The sequence below is a fragment of the Strongylocentrotus purpuratus genome, unplaced genomic scaffold, assembly GCF_000002235.5.
Source record: "Strongylocentrotus purpuratus isolate Spur 01 unplaced genomic scaffold, Spur_5.0 spur5_scaffold_10, whole genome shotgun sequence".
NCBI classification, from domain to species: Eukaryota; Metazoa; Echinodermata; class Echinoidea; order Camarodonta; family Strongylocentrotidae; genus Strongylocentrotus; species Strongylocentrotus purpuratus.
In genome coordinates this window covers 22,811,949-22,836,150 of record NW_022145595.1, presented here as the reverse complement: position 1 = coordinate 22,836,150, position 24,202 = coordinate 22,811,949, and the positions used below count along the sequence as shown (strand labels likewise).

At 37.6% G+C, this 24,202-nt stretch overlaps 2 protein-coding genes across 4 annotated transcripts in view; one reads left to right on the top strand and one right to left on the bottom strand.

Moving 5' to 3' along the window:
- Positions 1-8,177, bottom strand: part of LOC579127 (protein transport protein Sec24A) — a 32,348-nt gene extending 24,171 nt beyond the window's left edge. For 2 of the 3 annotated variants that reach the window (XM_030979798.1, XM_030979799.1), the window contains exons 1-3: positions 7,898-8,177; positions 6,216-6,994; positions 2,796-2,996 (exon numbers count right to left, since the gene is read on the bottom strand). In XM_030979798.1, coding sequence (XP_030835658.1) covers positions 2,796-2,996; positions 6,216-6,981 — 967 coding nt within the window. In that variant the 5' untranslated portion in view covers positions 6,982-6,994; positions 7,898-8,177. The remainder of the gene's footprint in view (positions 1-2,795; positions 2,997-6,215; positions 6,995-7,897) is intronic. The other variant, XM_030979800.1, reaches the window with a different exon arrangement.
- A 2,785-nt stretch (positions 8,178-10,962) lies between these two features.
- LOC582657 (GTP-binding protein SAR1b) lies at positions 10,963-22,909 on the top strand. The gene is made up of 6 exons (XM_030979797.1): positions 10,963-11,094; positions 14,175-14,266; positions 17,163-17,282; positions 17,895-18,064; positions 18,898-19,029; positions 19,428-22,909. The coding sequence occupies exons 2-6, from the start codon at positions 14,200-14,202 to the stop codon at positions 19,539-19,541; spliced, it is 603 nt and encodes a 200-aa protein (XP_030835657.1). The 5' UTR covers positions 10,963-11,094; positions 14,175-14,199; the 3' UTR covers positions 19,542-22,909.
- Positions 22,910-24,202: the final 1,293 nt, after the last annotated feature.

Genomic DNA, 24,202 nt, shown 5'->3' with positions numbered 1-24,202 from the left:
CTTAGGCATAGGAAAGAAAATACTACATGTATGTTTCACTTAATAAATGATCAATCACAAAAAGTATATATTTTGCTCTGAATATATCAGATTCCGTGTCAGATATATAATCAATTATCAGCTATACGTGTGACTTCTTTAAAAGAAACTGAACTTTTGAATACTCTCTAAATGAAGGTCAAATGGATTGTGCTTAGACTACTCAGCACATCCATATGCCGAGCAAAAGCATGAAAACCGGTCCAGTGCGAATGGTTTTTCTCTCAACTTTTTTTAACACTCCTTAACCGTTCAACCGTTCAACCATAGAATTTTAGGTACAATGTAATGGTATATCTAACTTGATTTTGTTTGTACTATATATATATTGTAGCTGTACACAAATCATTTGGGTTGATTGATTGCACCCCTTTAAGCGTTTCTTTTCTACTTTTTTCTATACACAATTTTTTTAAAAGAATTTGGTGAAAACAGAATAATCATACAAAAAAAATATGAAGAAAAACAAATTGAAATAAAAGCAAGAAGTGAATATTAATTCAAATATAATACAAACATGTCACAATGAAAATACACATACATGTACACTACACTTTCTAACTTATTTTGATGGTTAGCATCTAAAGTTGAAAGGAAAAATATTCTAGAAAATGTTAATCAATAGGAATTAGGAAAGAAAAAATGGCACATAAATTTGACAAAAAAAGAGAGTGATAACATTCAGCTGTAATGTCATGACAAAAATAATCAAAATCTTGATGTATCAGGCCATTCCAAATTAATGTAAATACAAGGTTTGAAGAACCCGTGGTGCCACATCACTATCCTGTTGGGACTATTGTGATACATTACTAAATTCATTACTAAAAACGATAATAATGAAAAATGAATCTATAGACATGATCCAAAGATAAACAAACACCACTTCATAATTTGACAATTTTTTTCTTCACCAGTAGTCATGAAAATCAAAGATTAAAGAAGAGTAAAGAAACAGGTTAATGCACATTTTTTTTTTAAACAGAAGAAGAATTCAACTCTTCCATTGGCAACATGGGGTACAGTACAGTGTAAAAACAACAGATGACATTGATATCTTCCTAAAAATTGTAATTTGGGGGTTCTCCAATTCACAAGGTGTCACTGCATACATGTACATAACACTTCAAGAATGAAAGAAGCAAAGAAATACATACATGTACATGTGTGGCCAATTTGAAGAGCCGAGCTCTCAGGGCATTCTGCCAATAAGGATATCCTTTTCCCCCAAAGTATTATTTACATTATATACCGACATGTGTACACAGTTCAAGAACGATTGTTTGAAGACACAATTTGGCACTAACCAGCCTCATTCACTAACTATCTAAAGAGAAACTGCAAACTGGCAACTCCAATCATTTCTTGTTCACTTAATATAATGACAAGATAACTGATACCATGATCTTTTGCGATACTGCCCTTGGCCGATTAATCCTGTATTGTATTTCACAACATGTAGCGTACCAGGTCAATGGGTAAGCTTGAAATGAGCTTGAAATGAGCTTGAACCGAGCTTTTTAGATCACTTTCATGCAAGAGATTAAATGACTGCTACCAGCAAGAAAGATAATTTTCTAATGCAAACTGCTAGAGACAGAAGACTTTTCAACATGAGTGAAGTATACGTATACAAAAAGGAAGATTGTTTTCATGTTAAAGGTAAAGACCAGTTATGGTCTGCGATTGCATTGTGAAAGAAACGTTGTGGAATCGATCAGAAAAGGTTGATCATCTAGCATCTAGCATCTGCAAGGTTCTGGAATCATCAAAATGATAAGAAATTTGGCCCATTCTTCGTAAAGTTACAAGCACTATACACAGAAAGATGTATATGGGACTACCCTATATCTCTCACAGACCATGAGAGAAACAAATTTACCAAATATATGAATTAGTAGGCGGTTTCCCGGCAAATTTTTTATCATCATGTATTAGTCAAAACAGATACTTTCAAATGATTGGTAATAAGAGCTTCCATTTCATTTTTTGAAATTGGGGCGTTTCCAATACTGGTCTTTACCTTTAATGCAAAATGTACTCACGTACATGTATATGATGATATCATCTCATATTTGATATTGTTAAACGATGCCGTTAAGAAAGTACACATGTATTACATGTACATATATGTGTGTTGCTCTATTTTATGTCTTGCTCGAATGAGCTCAGAGTCACTGGAGAACAGTGAAAAACTTGTGCCTGTAGGGATATATTTCTCCTGGGCCAAACAACTTTTTTGCCACGTACAGTACAAGTACTTTACATGTGTGTACAAATCTATACTGTTCTTTACTACAGCAGTGTTGGAAAGATGAATAATATTGAATGAGCAGCACGTATGTCGAATCTTCTATGGTTGAATCATGATGACTCTGAGGCTTTGATTTCCAATTAAAATTCACATAAGCTCTTTAAAACTACATACTGCACATGTAGGACACTTGACAAACACAAAACCAAGCTGTATAAGCTGTAGAGAAATGAAAGGAACCCAGAAAAGAAAAAGAAACCAAGCTCAAAGGTTCCAGTGCGAATAATACTATACAGACATGTACAGAACTACAGGTAACTGCAAAAGAAACTAAAGCTTCTATGAACTACACCTGTACATACATGTATACATGTAGAGCTAAAACTGCATGATACTAATATGCTCTAAGTAAAGGATGGGAAGGATAGACGAGAATTGCCACACGATGCGAATCAATGAAGAAACAATGGAAAATAAAAACGATATATGATTTATGCAATACCTGATCCACAAGGCGAGGGAGTGCCAAGCAGGTCCCAGGTGGGGGATGGTGACATGATTTCCACATGGGGGCGGGGCAGGGAAACAAGGGAGGAGCTGGAGGCAGACTTATGCATGGGCGGGGCAGGGGGAGGGGCCAGACCTAGGCCTGGGGGAGGGGCTAGGCCTGCCCCTGGGGGTGGGTGCTGGATGTAGGGTGTGGCTGAGAGGTGGAGGGGGGAGGGGGAGGGGGAGGGGGAGGGGGAGGGGGAGGGGTGTGAAATAAAATAAATGAAACAAACAGAAAAAAATCATGATAATATATTGTTATGTAAAGCAGAGGTAGGCGTTAACATCAACCAATTTCACAAACTTTTGCTACATGACTTTTTGTGTGTACAGTATAGATGCAAGTCAATTTTACACAATTAGGTCTACTTGTTTTAAAACCCAACAAATATATTACAACAGATGCGTGTTAATAGTTTGCAGTCTCTCTTTTATACTCCTTTCAAGAACTGGATATGAAATATTATTTTGGTAATCCACATTGGGTTTTTTTTTCTTCTTTAAAACACTAGAGTATTGTATTAAAAAGACAAATGCCATCTTATAAAACATGCTTTCAACAGTTTCCACACAGTTACATGTATGTACATGTACCAATATTGAGATCCAAGCAGCTGAAATTATTGACTTTGATAGCCTGTAAGCAAATTTGATATAGATTTGTGGCAATCAAATACCTTTTTTAAGAACAAGAGAACTGTGGGAATTCAAATACCATGAAAATCAATACTTTACAAGCACATACAGTGTACACATGCTGAAGGGACCAAGCTATACCAACTTGTATCTTTTGGTCCAGGTATTAAGGTGCGTTCACAAGTGACACAGCAAAAACCACAGCAATTTTTTATTTAAATGATGAAGTAAAGTGTTTTTAATATTTCTTAGCCTATAACACAGAGCTCAGTCCTTTGCTGTGCGCGGTAGCCATACATTTACATGTTTAAAAATCAGTGCAGCATTTTTGCAGCGGTACCACACCCTATCTGAACATGCCTGTTAAGTGAGGGATTGCAAATATTGTACATGCAAATGCAGTACTTATTTTTCTCTCTTTAACATAAATCAAAATTGTAAAGAAAGAAAAACAAACTTTGACCTTACAGATGACCTTCACAATGAAAAAAATTGTCTTTTACATACATGTACTTAACCATCAATCTAGGGTTACACAAATAGACAAAAATAAGCAGACAACTTTGTTTGCTTTCAAGATCTAGTGGATTCAAGAGTATTTTAAAAGTACCTAATAACATTCCTATATTAACTGCCTACATGTATGTACATGTATAGGCTACACCCCTCAATTTGAAAAGACATGAGACGACTTCTTGCTATTTCTTGCCGTTTATCTACTCAAACTTATTATATTCATTTATGTACTTTTGAAACAAAAATTACTTACATGTGTTCAATTACACAACAAACCAAGAATTTGTTCATTTTCGTACATTACGAAATAAAGACCATAAGTTGAGCTGTACACTGTACATTACTTCACATGACAGGACATGCAACTTAAACTTACGTTGTTAGTTGGAAAGGAAGGATTTCATTAATCCAAATTGCAAGCCATCACAAACTAATCTGATATCATTACCTTAATCTACAGTTCTACACATTAAATCCCTCATAAATCTCCTTTATGTATAAAGCATGACTGCATGAGTAATCAACTAAATGTGTCTTAGAATAGCTGTAATGGATACATGCATGCCCTGTATATATGTGTTTGTTTAATTATTTAGTTGAGTTGCTTATCTTAGGTTCAGATACATGAAGGTGTACTTGTAACCCTATCTGAGTACATGTAATGTACCCGTAGTAATATTAGCTTTTGCCTAAACTAAAAAGTAAGAATACAATTGAATGCCAGTAACTACCACTGAAGTTAATGACTTCTGAGGCAAAAGCTCCATCACAGAAGCGATTAACATTTACATGAACTTGTCTGTAAATCCCACCCATCGGTAACTGCTCTGGCCACTGTAGAAGATATCGATTAAGAGTAAGACCTTTTCTACAGCACATGCTTCAGCGACTTTTGCTCTTTTGTAATCCTACAATTATAACCATATTTCCACTTTCAACCCTAAACCGTATACATGTACTGTAATCAAACCTAGCCCTAAACCTGAAGCTTCATTGCAACTTGATCCTAATCCCATGTTGACCATAAAGCCCACAGCAAATGTCTGGTCACCACTAAGAGGTAAGGAGTAGAAGTGCGAACTGAAAACATACCTGCCAACGTATGAAAAAAAAAAAAAATAGGAATTTCTAGCACGCTATACGCGAACTCTCAAATTGCAGGCACGTAATAACACAAGCTAAATTTGGCTTTGAAAAAAAAAGGGTCTTTCAGAATTTTGACAAATCTGAATATTTTGAATTATTAGGCCCTAAAAATCCGGAAAATCTCAACATTCTGCATAATTCGGAAGGGGTTGGCAGGTAAGCTGATGTGTACAAAGCGCACAGTCTCTTATTTTGCTGGGGTTTAGGGCTCACTCGACTGGATATTCATTCACCTGTCACTAATTTGCAAACCAATACAAACATAAATATAATAAAAACTCTGGTGAACCACACCGATAAAAGAACATGTACCTGAAATCTGGAGATTTTAATGTTAAAGGTTAGATACTGTATCACTTTCAACCACAGCACAGCAAAATTTGTTCTGAATTCATATTTTCAGACGAAAGAAGACCAAGAAAGTCAAAGTTACTATTATTAGTACTGTACATCACTGGGTTAAATATAGCATGCTTTCATGCCTATCAAGACAGTGAAAAAAATACACGGGGGCTCAGGGCGAATTTGCCCCCGAAATGCCTAAAACAGCCCCCGAAAATCAGAAAAGAGCCCCAGTAAATTTGCATAGAGTTCAATGCAAAACAAATTTTAGAGTGTTATTTTTATGAAGGCAAGCTTGAAAAGTAGCCCCCGAAAAATATATATTAATTTTTTCCCTGTATCAAGACAAATGGATGTGGAGTTATGGATGTGGAGTTATAGCAGTGGAAGCAGGATTCTCCCCATTGCACAACATCCTCTATGCTAATACCAAGTGTGTGAGTGTGTGTGTGTGTGTGGGAGGGGGGGGGGGGGTCCTGAAAAAAAATGCCAAGAGCAAATGCTCCCTGATAAGTGTCCCGACAAAAATAATAAATATGTCTATGCATACTTGCAATAAATGGTTTGGTTCTCCTATACCCTCTCCCTGGAATGCAATTTGGGCACTTTCACAGTTTCACTCCGTCTTGAGAAGACCGAGTGAAAAAGATCATGAGCCAATTATACATGTACTTACAACACCTACATGTACATGATTTATGAATGCAGTTCAGATTCTCAAAGTAAAACTCACCTGATGAATTTAAACTAGCATTCAGATCACCCGCAGAGCTGGGTCTATCCTGTTGTATCGTCGGGGGAACCTGAGCAACAGGAAGGGGTATAGAACCCCCAATGGGTGGGGTCCCACTTGGAGGGGGGCCAGAGTTTGGTAGTCTCTGCGTTGGAGCTTTAGTGGTAGGAGGGGGGCCACCGCTACCGTTTGGAAAAGAGTTTGTCATGGCCCCGCTGGAAGGGGCAAACCTATTGTGTGCATTCGAAGAGAAGCGACTCGAAGGAGGCCCAGAGGCATGTGGCCCCGGGCCCGCATGAGGTCCCGCTACCCCATTGGGCGGAGCAGGCCCAGGTTGATAACTGGATGATGGTGGGGATGGACCAGTTCTATAATTAGATTGCTGTCCTGTTGATACAGGCATATGTCCTACAGGTGGCCCTGCGCCTGGGAGGGGCTTTACGCCATACTGATTAGCGCTTGTAGAAGGTGGTAGAGGACCACGAATTAGTCCTTGACCAGTCCTCTGCTGACCGTCCATCATTTGGCCAGGGTACTGTGGTCTAGGACCTCCTGATACAGGAGGTCTGTACATTCCTGTGGGATTCATTCCTGGACCTGCATTCGGTGGCCCCATGTTCCCTGGAGGAGGCGGTCCCATGTAGTTTGACGGCGGCTGTTGCATTCTAGGCTGCATGTTGTTCGGGTTGTATCCCCCTGGGGGTGGAGGACCTGGTTGCATCATAGGGTTGTATCCCCCCGGTGGTGGAGGACCAGGCTGTTGCATTTCTTCACTTACTCTATAACGAAAAGATCATAAAAACAAGGGAAACAACAAAATACCACCGTTAGTAATATTACTTTAACAATCTATAAAAACCTGTGGCATAAAATGAAATTGATTTGGAGTCAAAGCCCCCCCCCCCCCCTCTACAAAATAAAAGTATTGAATTTATCTTTCATCTGCCCTCCCCCCCCCCCCCCCCCAGCTTTCAATCATATTCTACATGTGAAAGTACGGCGTGAGGTGTCCTTGTGCCAGTATATATAAAAAGAAGATAGTCTTATTAGAATCATCAGCGAAAATCAGACAATCTTTATTTTCGCAGACGAGTCTGTCCGCGTTTACGAAATTCCTCGTTTATGCAGATGATCCTTATTCTCGGATCACCCTAATGTTGACAATGACATGTTGAGTGGTAGACCTACAAGAAGAACACATCATTCATGATCAACTTCTTCTTCTTCTTCTTCTTCCTCCGCTCTATCGGAGATCAGTATGAAAGTCATGATTGAAACTGGAATCCATTGAAACTGTATTTCAATAAATGTCAAATGTTGAATGTTCCACGACACTAAGATCTGTAAGACTACAGTAAGATTAAGAACTCATAATTGATATCAAGTTATATTCTGATAATATTATAATTTTATTGCCACCAAAGTCAAGTTTGTTACCATCCACACTTTACTATTCAGTTCAAAGTCAACTAGTTTCAATGATTGAAGTTGAACAACACAGGTCAAGAGACACGACTTACGAGTGACTCACATTCTCAACTCTCACAACAGTGCACAGATTGACTGATCAGGCTGATTCGACTTCACAAATTCTGCCATGAATGGTAAAACTGATCTTGTTAAAGTCTAGACTATTGTTAAATTATACCATTTTAAAAGCTTAAACAACTAAATCTACGTACCACTAACACATCTGACTATCAATATTAGAGTAGACACAGTGAATAGACTTCAAATGGCATGCAATCTGCTTTATGCCACAGTCATACAAAGTCAATGCATTGGTCATCCACGTAAAAAAGTCGCGATCGCTCGGTCAGCTGCATAGACTAGACGGGTACACGGATTCAATCTAGCCAAGAGTTTCCCCGTAAGTTGTACGTGTACTTGCGATAAGCCAGTCGGGCGGTGGTGGCGTACATGTAACTTGCATGAACCGGATGTAATTGTTACAAAGAGGTGAGAGGGCAACAGACATGCGCTGTCAAGGTGCGAGTTTCAACGTGGCAGTACCAATTTTAGGGGTGCCTGTACCTATGGAATGACGTGGACTCGTCAAAATTAGTATTCTGTGTGTAAAAAAGTGAGAAAAAAAAGAAGTATACAAAACGAGAAAAGATTAAAGTATTTTTTTCTGCAGAGCCTATGTCGAACTATGAAAAATAGAAGGATACAAATCAATGATTGATAATAATGATAATGATAACTAAACATTTAATACTTAATTGTTATGGAACATTAAGGACAAATGCCCCACCCCAAGGACAACCAAGCACAACTACTCATAAAACATTTAACCCCCCCACCCCGCCAGAAATTCCTATGTAGGGCCAGGCGCGTAGAAAGGGGGGGGCGGTGGGGGCAGTCGCCCCCCCCCCCCCCCAAAAAAAAAAAAAAAAAAAAACGCCGGCCAAAAACAAAAACAAAAAAGAGAGAGAGAAAGAAGAAAGGAAGAGGACGTAGGAAGAAGAAAAAAAGAGAAAGAAGAAAGGAAGAGGACGTAGGAAGAAAAAGGATTACGAGTCTAGAACGGTATACGAATCGTCTTCTTTCTCTAAGAATTGAATGAAACGTCAAAGCATCCGCGCTTCGCGTGGTAGGGGGGGGGAACTGAATTCAGAAAAGGATTAAAAGTCGAGAACGGTACAACGAATCGTCTTCTTTCTCTAATAGTTTAATCATGGACCCTAGTAGGGTCCATGGTTTAATGAAACATCTTCCGCGCTTTGCGCGGGAGGGGGAAACTGAATTCAGACAGGGATTAAGACTCGAGAATGGTACAACGAATCGTCTTCTTTCTTTAATAATATGAAACGTCAGAGCTTCCGCGCTATGCACGGAGGAAGGGGAACTTGATTCAAACAAGGAGTTGAGGCCTACCAAGAATGCCCTTATAGAACAGAATGTCATTTGGTTCATGCAGGTTGGAGGTGTCCACGTCTCGTATTCACTTGACTCACAATCCAAGGCCGGTTGACGGCTCGAATCCCAGATAGTTATATGCTCTTTGACAAAATTCTCTCCCAGGGCCCAGGTGTAAATGAGAATAATATAGAATATATAATCTATTGTCTTCTTCCATGCCAAACAAAAGAAGAAACTTCCCATCCAGGTGAAGCATATTACATTAAACAAAAAATATATAAGTACATTCAAATCAAAATATGCATAACAAGTATGAACAGATAAATAATATAATACAAATAACAGAACCTAGTACTCTTTCACTCTCTCTCTCTCTCTCTCTCTCTAAAAAAGAGATTTTTCACTCTATTTTCACTTTCTTGGGAGTGACGTCAGGGATCACTTGTTTAGGAGTGAATATCGATTGATTTTAGAGTGCTCTCTAAGAAGAAAAGAGTGATTTTCACTCTATTTTCACTCCCCAGAGGAGTGACGTCAGCGATCACTCGATTTTTGTTGTTGAGAGAGTAAGGATAAATGGAAGAAGACTATAAGGAAGAAAGTGAGAAGACTCAAGAGGGGATTAAAAGAAAATGTAGCCCCGGGGACTGAAGTAACTCAAACAACACCCCGTGACCCCCCATTCCGGGCTTCACTTTCCTTCAAACAAGTGACGAAGAGACAGAGAGACTAGGGAGAGACGGAGAGAAATGGAATGAAGGGGGAAAAGAAAAAAAAGAAACAAAAATAACAGAAAGAAAAGAAGAAAAGAGAGAGTCAGGAGAAGGAAAGGGGGAGAAAGTATATTAACAAAAAGAGGTTTACAAAGATATGGGAGGGCAGCTGCATGCATGCACTGCTCCTCGTGCACGGGAGGAAAAGTACTCAAAGTGATAATGAGTAGATATACCTGGCAAATGCAGGGGTAATTGCAAGATCCGCAAGAAATGTGGCTACCCTGGGTAAATAAGACACCATTTAATAATTACACAGGCTTTCACGTGACTTTTGTCAAAACATTTCTTTTTCGTTTTCACGCTTGCGTGAACTTCTTAAGGTATTATTGGTCTTTAATACCTTTCTCGCAGGCACTTCGAGATCATAATGGGCTGACCATATATAGTCCAACACTATTGTCACTCATCAGGAATAGTATTTTTTCTGAGAAAAGGGATAGAAAATACTTCAGGAGGCTTCGTCTTTAGACTTTTCTCATATCCTAATGAAAACTGCGAATCACTCTAAAGGTGAAAAAGGGGAAAGAAAACTGAAGAGAGTTATAACTTTATTTGCATGCCTGCTGGCCAGGGTGCTTGTTTGTGATGCTTTTGGAATAATAACACAAACCGCATTTTTTTTCTCAAAGTCAGATAGAAAGCCAGTAGTTGTACCGTATAATAAAACCATGTATATTTAAAAAAGAAAGGCTATTTCACAACTTGATTGCGCAACCCTATTTCAAAAGCACGTTTTTGATTGAACAACAGTATCGGGACAGTTACTTTTTATAGGAGTGGCACCGAATACGATGGTTCAGTGAACTTTTTGCCAATGAATGCTGTGAACAGATAAGTCATGTTCTGATTGGACAGTACTCTTCCTTCAGAATATGCGATTTTGATTGTACATCGACGTACATCGATTGAAATTATTTCAAACTTTAACAAGTTAGCAGGTCTTTTTTTATTGTTTAACCTCGTTTGGGAATTATTGTGAGATCAGCTAAGAAGAAAGCATTGAATTACTTCCAGCAGAATCAGATACTAAAATGAAAAATAGGTTTTATGTCATTGCATTGAATGGAGATTCCATGATATTTCGTTGTTTTTATTGACCAATAGGAAACGCTGTTAGTTAATCAGCTGTTCGAGGGATGACGTCAGCACCATAGTCAACCATATTGTAGTTCCTGTCATCAGATTGTGTACGTAGCCGGAGCGAGAAGCCGTTGAATGACGCAATTTTTCCCATAGAAGTAAATATTGTGATTTTATATTGTTTTTATGCTATGTGTGAAAGTGGTCGAATGAAATTAGATCAATTGTATGATATATTATTTTGAGAAAATGTTAAATGTGTCAAAATACGCCCCTGTTACGACGACGGGCCGGTGTTTTCACTCCTGCGGTGCGTAACCGATGATAACGTTTGAATGAACGACATTGACATCTTAAATTGTGTGGGCTGTGCCGTAGCGCTAGCAGTGTACGTGTGTAGCAGCACAAGTTCCATGGCTATTTCTCGAGTCGGCTATAACTAGGGCAAGATGATGCCTAGACCCCTACTTAAATTGGCACCCATTACTCATTCCTGGCCTGCGTAATCGAGTGATGTAAACAAAACCTAGTAAATGTTAATGTGTTGGTAATTGGGTCGCTGGTCCGAGAATAAGGATCGTCTGCATAAACGCGGACAGATGTGTCCCCCATTTCGCTAAGGATTCTGATTTCAGGTTCGCGCGTTGGCCATGCGAAAATACGGATTCCGCATTGATTTTCATGATGCGATTCATGCTACATGCTACAGAGACTTTCACGCTATGAGTAGGGTGTCTGATCGCGCACCCGATGTTGTGTGCTAAAATTCTTCCCATAGAGATTACACGCATCCCTATGCAGCCTACGTGCATTGCGCGACCATGCAAAAAAAGTCAAAATTTTTTTTTCAAATCGAGATTCAAACCTTTATCAGTTGTGATCCTGAAGGTGATAATCAATGAATGAGGTGTCATATGAAAGAGCAGGTGAATTCCAATATTTCCAAAGGGGCGTAGCCCCCGAAATTCTAAAAATATCTTGGTCAAAACAGCAATTTAAACATTGTGTCCTGGCTAACTCTGAGGTTTGTCACTTTTGAGATATGACGCCCCGATCGATAAGTAGTCCCAGTCCTAAGGAACAATTCTATGTGATTATATTTTCGCTAGCCCCCAGGGATCACAACTGATAACAGTTTAAAAATACCCTTCTCGCTATTTGGTGGATCAGCTAATTAGGAGGCGTGCGCTCCGCTCAGTCCAAACCATGGTTACATCGCGTAACATCTCCGCGCACGAACGAAACCCCAAATTCAATTACACGTTATAGTGACTGAAATTATGGTTGGCAATTCCCTCGATAAACCCGGAAGTGAATACACGTTATAGTCAATGGCAATATCGCGGAGACAACGTGCGTTGTCTCCGCGATATTGCCATTGACTATAACGTGCATTCACTTCCGGGTTTATTGTGCGACGAACGCCAACCATACTAGTCAATCGCACATGTCGCGGAGACAGCGTAGCTCAAGCTGCAAGTCGCGGATTGGCTTAGCAGCATGCGTACGATATGCATACGCTTGCATATCGCGCGATACAGCTGTTTGGCTAAATTTAGCAAAACAACATCACTCTGCGTGGACGTCTTTTTCGTCGATTTTGACCAAAATGATATGAATATACCAGCGTGTTGGAGGGGCTGTAACTTTTGATAGAAACATCGGTGAGACTTGAAATTTGAAATGTATTATTCTGATAACATTTTTTATTCAAATATCAAACAAAAATGGTGAAAAACGATCCCAAATTGAAAATTGAAAAATCGTTCAGACACCCTACTATGAGCGATAAATCCTCAGGAAGACGAACAACCCATACAAATAGACAGTGAACTGGGGGTATTTTTTTATGCGTAATCCGTTTTTCGCATTGCCAGTGCGTGGATCGGGAAACCGAAACCCGCAGAACACCGAAGGAAAAAAACGTCCGCATTTTAGGTCACATTTTGTCAGCGTTTACAAGGATATCCTTGTATATGCGACGATCCTCATTCTCGGACCAGCGCTCCTACTGGTAATCATACCTTCCCAAGTTCTTGCCTGGCTTTGCGCTTCAGAGTTCGCTAGTGCAGTCATGGACTCTTCATTTTTCTTTCTGATACAAAGCACTTGGAAATCGGTTAAGAATTTTAACCAAAAATATGAGATAATGATACTTGAGTGATAGCAATTTGCTTACCTACCAGGTTTTCCTGATGATAATTAATTTAGGGTGCGTTTTACATTGCAGAAATGCTGACCTCTATGATGAGAATTTGCGATGTTGGTTCTGGCTAAAATGCAAATAACTGTTTTTGTGTTGCTTAATTAATACTTTCTTAACGATAATAGCGATAAGTTTAGTCTACAAGGGCGCAAGCAGGGAGTTCCTTTAATTTGCTAGCACATAGTTTGCTGAATTTAAGAAACTCCATGCGTGTGCCTTTTTTTTTTTACACAGGCAATCGTTTGGCTCAAATTGAAATTGTGATAAGTAGATTCCTCATAAAATTTTCTATTTTTGACCATTTGGTTAAATTCACTGTTGCTGGTAGTTATGTTTTCATAACACTTTTTGTTATATGTACGATCCATACATAAAACAAATGGGCTCCTGACCTCATAGGGGCAAGAATTTAGCTGGTAAAAGCTTCCTTGTTGTTGGTGTTGTCTCATTTCTCCTTTTGTAAGCTAAATATCCAATATGGGAGAAAGTCAAATGGGAGAGAGTCTCCCAATTCAGCGATGCAGCTCTACTAATATCTAGTGAAATTGTGATAGAGACAGGCGGACAAAAAACCCACAATTAACAAAAAAATTATCATGCACTTTTGTTACTTCTCTAGCTACATTAAGATCAATAGATCCTTCTGTGGCTTGTGCACTAAAAACACACTTTCTTTTTCAATGGAGATCATGAAATTTGTGAAAGACAAATTGGAACCTAGTCTGATCAGAGTGGCAAAGAGAAGTCTGAAGATTTTCATGACTGAAGTAGGAGAATAACAAGGTTATGATTGTTTACAGGGAAATATTATACTGTCATGATGATGACTTAGCACTTCTCTGATGTCAAAGGCAAAGTCCAGGTTTACACTTCTCAGACTTTTGTTCATAACATCTTGCGAAACGTGTGGTGATTCATATCAGAGCAGTATCTTGTTGTACATGTAGCTGATGTATACATTTGATTTCGCTATATTTTTTCGTCATTGCAAATAATGACCATTTGTTTTTATTTCTTCTTCTTTTCCATCAGATTTTAGACACATTCACCAAAGAAGATGAGTTTTATATGGAGCGGTTGGAATTATTTTGTAGAAACTTTCACGTCTATACTGAAAGGTTTAGGTAAGTCATGCATCTTATACATTTCCTAATTGATATTTAACTGAAGATCTATCTGGTGCTCTGCAATTGGTTTTCTATTTAAACGACTTGAAATTTATATTCAATGAAGTGTGATGAAGGGGTCAGATGTCAGATGCCTTTTGTAGCCAAGAGTACTTGAAGAATAAAAATTAAGAATGTGACATGTTGCAGACAAGTCTGTCAAAGTGCAAGTTTCAGTATATGAAATAAAAAGTTTTGTTAATTAACTTTTACACTTGGTGTGGAAGATAGCAAATTAACTTTTCTTAAAGATACTATGTCCCATTTGCAGGCCCAAAAAATGAAAAAGTTAAATTCCAACTGCATTTGAAAGATAATACTAATTTAGAACTTCCCTAAAAAAGGTGGGGCTTGAAAATGTCTTCAAGTGGGAAAATAACGACTATTAGTTGTCAAATCGACTCTAGGGCTATAGAGCCCAAAAGTAATAGTCTTGATTTTCAGACAATCGTACCGAATGGTCATACGTTTTAAGCTGCGCAAAGATTCAATCAGTTTAATCTTGGCCATCACAAGAAGTGGGTTATTGTTGTAGACAAATGCTCATGTACCCTTTACAACTCTTTTCATGTATGTTATTACCAATGAAGAAAAAAAGCCAGTCAGTCACTCAATAGTGTCTGACAGTGAAGTCTAGCAAGTAAACAGGTTTCCTTGCATAATTTGAATATGAGGACACTGCTAACGTTTAAATTTCACAGATAGGACATACATGACACATTCATAATTCCTGCAAAGTTCTACAGAATTTGAGGTTGGCTGCAAAAGGGACATAGTACCTTTAAGGCTCGTTCAGATATGACAGAGTAAACCACGTTTAAACGTGTAAATGAATGGCAACTGCGTGCAACAAAGGTCCGGGCACCTATCCACTGCACTCTGTGTTGTAAGATGTATAAATTTGAAGCGTAAATATTACACTTCAAGTCATCATAGACACCAGGCGCAGTTTTGCAGTACGATATGTGAACAAGGTTTTACGATCACAGTGCTTAGAAGTATATGGTAACTAAGGCCTTGTTCAGATATGACACTGCCAAAAAGCACCGGTTTATAATGATGTGAAATACAATGTCACCCATTACTCAGAATGGGTGGTATTGTCATAAGTTAAGCCGGGACTAACAGCCTTTTCACACACAGCTAAAATTCATCGTATCTAGTGATGATTAGAATCATCGTAAAATTTTAAACATGTTTATAGACAAAATTTCCCAGTGTGAACATCGTTTATACGATGTTGGGATAGATACGAAGTCGCGATCCATACGCCCCTAAAAGCAGGCTGCAGATACGAAGTTCGTATCTAGAGAGCTTGACATTTTGTGTGTGAAAGGAAATTCTTGTTTAAACGTGTTTAAACTGGATGGAGCGTGCGCTTTGATTGACATGACATGACCTTCAATGCGCAATGGCACTACTGCGCATTTTACGAGCAGTAGTTAATCACGAAACAATTAACGATCGCACCGAAATTTCTGTGTGTGAAAGGCTCGTGAGTAGTTTAAACACGTTCGAAACACGTTTATACTAGTCATGTTTATAGAATTTTAGCTGTGTGTGAAAAGGCTGTATGTCCAGACTAAACAAGAATTTTAGTTCACACTTCTATGGAATGCTAGGTGTCATCTTCCTCCTTCAACATTCATGACAAAGATAATCTACCAAAGACTTTGTTGAAATTCAGTTTATACTCATATTATCTTTTTCTTCCCATTACATTGCAGAATTAATTTTTGGAACACTTTTCATTGAAGGATTAAAATAATCTGTACAGGGTAAATGAGTTGGCAACAGGCACTCCATAAAAGTGTGGATTAGTACCAGCTATCGATATACCACCCAATGTATCACATCTCCTCTCACTCCGAATCTAAAACAATCACTGGTCTTCTGCCAACTTTTCTCATTTATTTGCTAAATCAATGAACATTTAAGTCAAGATCAGCTGTTCAAGTAGGCAACGTTCAACTAATCAAGGTCAAGTTTTTGGGTTACATAGATAGGACGTTGCTGCCAAAAATAATAATAATAACATTGCTGGGTTCTGGTATAGCACTCATGTCTGTCAGACTAGAGAGTAGACACTCCTGGTGCTCTACAATTGATACAAAGTTCAATATCACTTTCATGGATCATTGTAAAATGTAAACAACTGCAATATACATGTATAAGTTTTCTTGTCAAAGAATTCAATATTCCACGTTTTATGAAAAGATACCGGTAGATTCTTTTATTGATCCATATTAAAAACATAGAAAATTGGCCTCCACTGGCAGCACATAAACAAACAAAATATGATGTACAATGTAGTTACAAAATAATTGATAAACACTTGGGTGTATACGTCACATAATGTACATAAATTCACACAAGAGTCATGTATGACATTAAAAACATTTTTTTTATTATTAATAAACATACTGGTACTGTAATCATACCGGTACAAACTGGAACTCACTTGTTATATTAGGTAGTAATACTAAAGCGAGCGTGGCCTGTAATGTAGTATTGGCGTGGCATGCTTTTACTACTTACTGTAAAAGTTCCATATGACTTGTACACGGGCAAAGTTCAACAACACTTTCATGGATTATTGTAAACAACTGCAATACATAAATGTACTTGTAAACGAATTCAAGATTCCAAGTGTTGAAGATTATGTTGAGATGAAGAGTATTTTTTGTTTGCAGGCATTTTACCAGAGCTCTTTTGAAGCTTTTTTAACAACTAAATCGCTCTCCACTTTTTTATATTCTTTCCTCTTTTCCTTTATGCAAGGCCTTTCTGTTTCTGAAAATGTTATGATTTAGTTGAAACAAATTCTCTATTCTCTTATTCTCTATTTTGCCAGGACTATGGGGCAAGACAGGCAGATTAGTATTTCTGGGATTAGACAATGCAGGCAAGACGACGTTACTCGCAGTCTTAAAAGATGACAGAATGGCCTGCCATGTACCAACATTACATCCAAGTGAGTATATTGAACCAGGGCTTCAATATATCGGGGGTTTTAGGGGCTGTGGACCTTTTCCAATCCTGAGTAAACTCCAAAATTCCAAATTATAAGTATTTTCTATTCAGATATTTATTTTCTTTTAAAAATATTGGAATAACCCAATAATATCCTAGTCACACCAACAAGACAGACACCAGACCAAACAAATTTTATTACCAATATTATCAAGAAATGTTCAGTTTGCGGTCAGAAAAGGAGTTGCCGTGGCTGTGTATGACTGATCTATTACCAAGAGAAATTTAGAAATCCTACCCCAAGTGACATTCATATCACTACAGTTCGAAACTGAGAGATTTTAAAACATTTTCTGTTAGTCAATATTTCAACTGTTGTATAGATGATAAAGATATTTTTTTGAATAAATGTAATGCTTCCTGGGAGAGATTTCAATTGTTTAAACATATTTGTTGCTTACACTCAGTAAAAACAATATTGATCGATCTGTAATTGGAAACAAGTCAGAAAAAATCTTGGAACCAGCAGGATTTGATAAACATATTTGTGGCTTACACCCAGTAAATAAAGATTGACTGATCGATCCCTGAACCTTTAACTGTTTTCTTACAGCATCGGAAGAGCTGAGGATCGATGGAGTCACATTCACAACCTTTGACCTTGGGGGTCATTTACAAGTTAGAAAAGTCTGGAAAAAGTACCTACCCGCAGTTGAAGGAATCGTGTTCCTGGTAGATGCAGCAGAGAGGGAAAGGTTTGCAGAAGCAAAAGCAGAATTAGATGTAAGTCTCCTATGCCCCCCCCCCCCTCTCTCTCTCTCTCTCCCTCTCTCACTCTCTCTCTCTCTCTATATATATAAACATTTCTTTATCTCTCTATCCCTCCCCTTTTTCCCCCCTCCTTCACTTTTATGTTCTCAGATAAGTAGAGGTAGAGTATTTCAGATGATATTCTTTCACTGCCAGAGAGAGAAAGAGAGAGAGAGAAAGAGAAAGAAGTGGGTGAGGGGGGGGGGGAGGGGGGAGGGGTGAGGAAAACTGTGTTACCTACAGTAACCTACCCCCAACTCTACCCCCTATCAAATTTCAACTTGGTTGTAAATTATGAAGGCTATAATATTGTCTGACTTACGATGCCCAGGGCCCGTTGCACAAAACTTACCATTGAAATCTTGATTTTGCTTGGCTGTTGAGCCCTGTTACCATGGTAGTTGCCATTAATGGCAAAGTTACCATCAATGGTCAGTTTTATGCAACGGGGCTCAGGTGTGAAGACACTTTGCAGTTATCACTCCTGTCTGTTGATGGTAATGATTCTTAACCTTTTCCCAAATTACCACTTTTAGTAATCCACCACAGTGCCTTTTACAACCTTGAAAGCATTCATTCTGCTACCCCTGTAATGCGTATTTAGATTTCAATAATAATAATAATAATAATAACAACATTTATAATGCGCACATATCCACCCCAAGAGATGCTCAAGGCATAAGTTGGATTTGTTTCAATAAGTTGGATTTGTTTTGTGGATAACCCTTTCATTTCACAACCTCCTGTTAAGAACCATTGCACAGTGAGAAACGTTAATCTTTATGTGCGATATTTTCTTTTAACAGAGTTTAATGACGGATGAAATGATAGCAAATGCCCCCATCCTTGTACTGGGCAACAAGATTGACGTATCTGGAGCAGCTAGTGAAGAAGAATTAAGATATCAGATGGGCCTCACAGGACAGACAACTGGAAAGGTAAAGCCAATGAAACGTTGCTTGCTTGACGAATCCCTTCTGTGCCCACCAAGTTTTCAAACAGTTGTCACTGATTAACTGTCAAGAACTGAAGTTTTACTGTTATTTTTGCAGTCCAAACTAAGCCTATGCCTACATGTTTTGAAACTAACTGCACTACTTGCAGCTACTTGCGCCCTCTATATAGCCAACAATGCCTTAGTGGTACCTGTTGGTCCCCCATGGTCCCCAAACTCAATATGTTTGTAGGACATGAAATCATGAAATTCTCAATTTTCAAATGAATTTTTAAAACATTAATTATTTTTTTAAATTTCCAAGATATTGTACATCTCAAATGAAATGGCAAATGTAATTTAAACATAAATATGTTTTGTTTCGTTTCTTTTTCTCCACAGGGCAAAGTCCCCCTCAAAGATTTACCAGGCCGTCCTTTGGAGCTCTTTATGTGTAGTGTTCTCAAGAAGCAAGGTTACGGAGAGGGCTTTGTCTGGCTAAGCCAGTACCTCTAAAGAGAACACCCACGCTTGAAATAATGGACAAAAATATATGAGACAAGCGGAGAGAAATCAAAACAATCGGATCATCTCAAGTGTTTCTTGTTGCTCGTTTCATCATCGAGTGTGATTGGGGAGGCTCTGGAGAACACGTGGGCATTACAGACTGATATGGCTGTAACATCGTCATGCTTCCCCCAAGCGAGGGCGCAACACATATATATCAGGCTGCATGTACACACGATCAACCCTGCCTGTACCATCTTCGTGTTTGAGCATGGAGACATGGGCTGCGTGGTTGATTTTTCTACGTTCATAAGAGGAACATTATCACTGCGATCTTCGTCCACACATTTTTTTTTATCATCCAAGAGCAATTAATAGAGAATTGTAACAGTTGAAAATTTCATCTTAAATTTTTCTTACTTTCCTGTTCGAATCAACTTGAGGAGCTTGTAAACCTGATAGGCTTTTTGACAGTGGTCCACAGAATGCTAGAAAACAAATTCATGACATTTTCAACTCTTGATGCCCGGTTTGATAATGAAGCTGCAAGAATTTATGAAATGTTGGACCCTATCTATGTGAACTTCTTTATGGCTTATGCCTTTAATATTCCCCTCCAATGTAGATAAAATAATATGATCGGAGGCATTGATGTCCTGAAAATGATTGGAAATATAAATTCATTTTTTTCCCGTAGTTTCCTTGAAATTCTCATGAGCCCATTTAGTAAAGATATATTATGTAGAGCGCATATGCCATATTGACCCCTATCGGACAGTTTTACGCATATGCAGACTGTTTCTTTCCCCTTAATTGGCATTTGTAACTCAGCCACACTGCTAACCCGACACCAAACCGACCGATTCTTGGCTATTCGAGGTTTGTTAGTTTGTCTGTCAGTCTAGGACCCATTTCACAAAGCCTCTTTTCAATGACAAAAATGAATGACAAATCTGGTGATAACTAATCAGAAGCGAGGATTTCAGTAGCTTATAACAAAAACTGTCTTTTGTCACTGATGACAAGTTTTGTGAAATGGGGCCCATTTCACAAAGCCCTTTTTCAATGACAGATGACAAATCTGCTGATAACCAATCAGAAGCAAGGATTTCAGTAGCTTATAACAAAAACTGTCTTTTGTCACTGATGACAAGTTTTGTGAAATGGGGACCGGGTGTGACTGTTGATTCAGCTCCACATTCCCCTTATTTGATATCTTGATTTACTTCCGTCGAGTTTGAATCTTTGGTACGTAACCAATTTTCCGAACATGCCGTATATTTGGGAGATGTTAAAATTTTAGGACGGGGAACATGACATCGACTTCACAGTATGTCTCATGAGCAAATGTGTGTATTGATATTTTTTATGTACAAACTCATTATAATTTAAGCTTGCATTTATATTTACAAAACAGGATTGTTAATTCTTTATCTGCAGATGTTCATGTATAAGTCATATATGTAAATACGCATACATGTATACACGCCTACAACTATTCTACACAGTGGTTAATTACTTAATTTAAATACTTATTTTGCAAATCTGACCGTATGCCAATTTCTTTGCAACTGCTTCATTTTCTTTGAACACACTACTTGTTTCATACATCAACATGCTTTGACCTTTAAAGAGAAAGAAAGAGTCTTGGGGTGAAAATTGGAGAAGTGAAAATATTGCAAAATATAATGTGTACATGCAATAGCAGTTTCAGGCAAGAAATACGCATATGTCGACAGTTTCACAAAGCTGTCATCTGTCGAGGTTCATGGGACATCCCACAAGTACATGTGTCATAGAATTAGCATGCGTTTTAATTGGATGTCCATGAACTTCGACTTATGCTGGTTTTGAGAAATCGGCCCATGGTCTCATTGGGTGGTCTTTGATAAATAGATGTTCATGATGAAATTATGTATTAAGGGAGACTTACAGAGAAGAAATATTTGTCAAAAAGAGAGGGCAAACACAGTTTTCATCTGCTGTGATTCTCAAAATTTGTAATACCGGTACAAAGTATTGGAATACCGGAAAACAAGGTACGATTCAGATCTGTATAAAATGCATTCATCCATTTCTTAACACAATTGAAGTATCATTTTATTGATAGCTCTTTTTGTTTTGGATTACTCTACAAGTTTTTTGATATTTTCTTTTTGATTTTCTTTTTGAGCTTTATTTATGTATTACTGTTTACTTTTCAGTTCAATTTTTTTTATTTTTACAAACATGGCTCATAGTGGTGGTTGAAACATTCATACTCTTGCAAAAATAACTCCAGAATGTCATGACTATAGTAGTCATAAGAAAAAAATATATATCTTGCAAACAGCTGATCAGCAGGTTTGAATCCTTGTCTGTTTATAATTGCAAGGTAACCTAAGGAATTGGAGCTGCAAGAGGGAACTCCAAATTACCTTACCTGAAATTTAAATTTCAAATTGAAGAAATATGAATATTAATTGGATAATAGTATACCCATGGAAAATGGATATTCATAGCGATTATTCAAATAGTTTTTAGACTATGGGTCATTATTTAAGCTGCCTTTTGGGATTTAGGCCGGTTTGATTCTTTGAAAATTGAAAAATTCCTTTAGAACTGTAATTTAGTAAATAATCCACGCATCCACTTTGTACAATCAAGAATACTTCTCAACAATATGTGAATTTGGTATTCTTTACACTTTACATGAACATAAAGTGTATTGTACGATTCATTTGATCATGATAAATAAATAATGGCACATTTCTTCAATCCAGTCCAGGTGCAATGCACTAGCCCTACTTCTTCCATACCACGGAACTTTTAATTTGTTGTCCTCGTCCGAATACCGCCCAAATATTTAAGTGGTCCAAAAGCAATTATGAGAAGACTAACTAGAGATGGAGCTTGCCATAAAAATGTATCGATAACATGTGTAATGCTTATACATGCATTTTAATTTAGTAGTGAGTTTTAGAGTAGGTATATCTTTATATGTTTTCTTTTTGTTTAATAATTAAGTTTAGAAATATGGCAAGTAATTTTCCCCCAAAAGAACGTAAACACCTGAATCGTATTTAAAGACCGATGTGATATTGCATATCGCAATGTAAACAAAGTTTTCTTTAGCCTTTAATAGCACTATTTGATTTTCTCCCTCAAAATTGTTTTTGTATCTGTCTACGCTTACGCCCCCTCCCCCTTGTTTTTAAATTTATTGTTTCTAAATTTATTGTTTCATCTCGTAAGAAATGTTATTTATCTTGTATTATTATTTTTATATGGAATGTCAAGAGGGTAACCGTAGCGATTTATCTGTAAAATCATTTCATCACCCAGATTATTATTTGAACGACATACCAATAAAACAAATATTTGATAATGAATACCAAGTTTACTTGTACAAGTCATTCTGTTTTGAAGTCCGTAGAAACTGAAACACATCATATAGCAGGGTTTTGCTGGGTGGGAGGGGCTGGTTGGCAATTTCAAAAAGTTGCTGATTTTATCTCATACATATATTTTTAATGAATGAAAATTTTTAAACTTGGTTAGATCTCTCTTCTTCCTGCCCCCACCTCCCCCCCCCCCTCCTTCTTTAGGAAATTATGGGGGGGGGGGCTGTGTCTTTTCAATTTTGGATTGAGTAACCCTTTTCATCATTTTGGAATGCAGATTTGAGGACAAAATACATATTCTTATTAGTATTATTACAGGTGGGGATAGGCCAAGGCAGAGAGAGGGGAGGGAATGAGAGAAGAGAGAAAGAAAGAGGGTGTTTTACTGTTTAAATTGTAGTTAACTATATTATTCATACCCTTATCAAATTGATCTTTCCTGATTTAGGTTTCTTGAGAATATAACGTATTAGAGCTTCAAAAGTATTGAAAAAAAGGCGTCAATTCAACCAGTCCGCCTTTTATTATCGAGTTATGAAAAACCACAATTCAAGGGGTAAGAATGTTGTGGTTAACTGTAATGATATTAGAAGTTCATAATACAGTCGAACCTCTCTATAGTGACCACCAAAGGGAAACACAAAGAGTGGTCTTTGTGGACAGGTTCCTTTAGTTCATGTTTCAATGAGAAACCATTTTCAAGGGAAACTGAAAATGTGGTCCTTGTAGACAGGTGGTCACTAAAGCAGGTTTGAATGTAAATTAATTACAGTTATTAAATACGTATTGATTTTAATTTTATATGAAAGCTATGTTCAATTTGTGGACAATTTCAGCATTTATCTGCACATTAATGTGGGTATTTTTAATGACAATTAATTAACAATAACAACAAAATACAAACAAACAAAATGAATTTTATATCAAATTATATTTACATCTATCACATGAGCTGTTTTTATTGCAATGCATCAAAAGGCTCACTGTATTTAAAGAGAAACTTGGCAAACCGAAAATGAACTTACACAAGTATCAATTTTGAACAAAGTAGCTAATACTGAGAATGAAAAGCATTCCTATTGATACACCTAATACATTTATTACCATATCTAAATGCTCTACAATTTATATCTAAACATACAAAAATCTACTGTTTCCCTTTAAGTACATGTATTTGATGTGCTTCCTAGCTTGTAAAAACATCAGATGTCCAATTGAAAGTTTAAACATCTGTAATTTCATTTCAAATACAAGTAGAATACAACTTACCAGTACAAAATAGCTTTA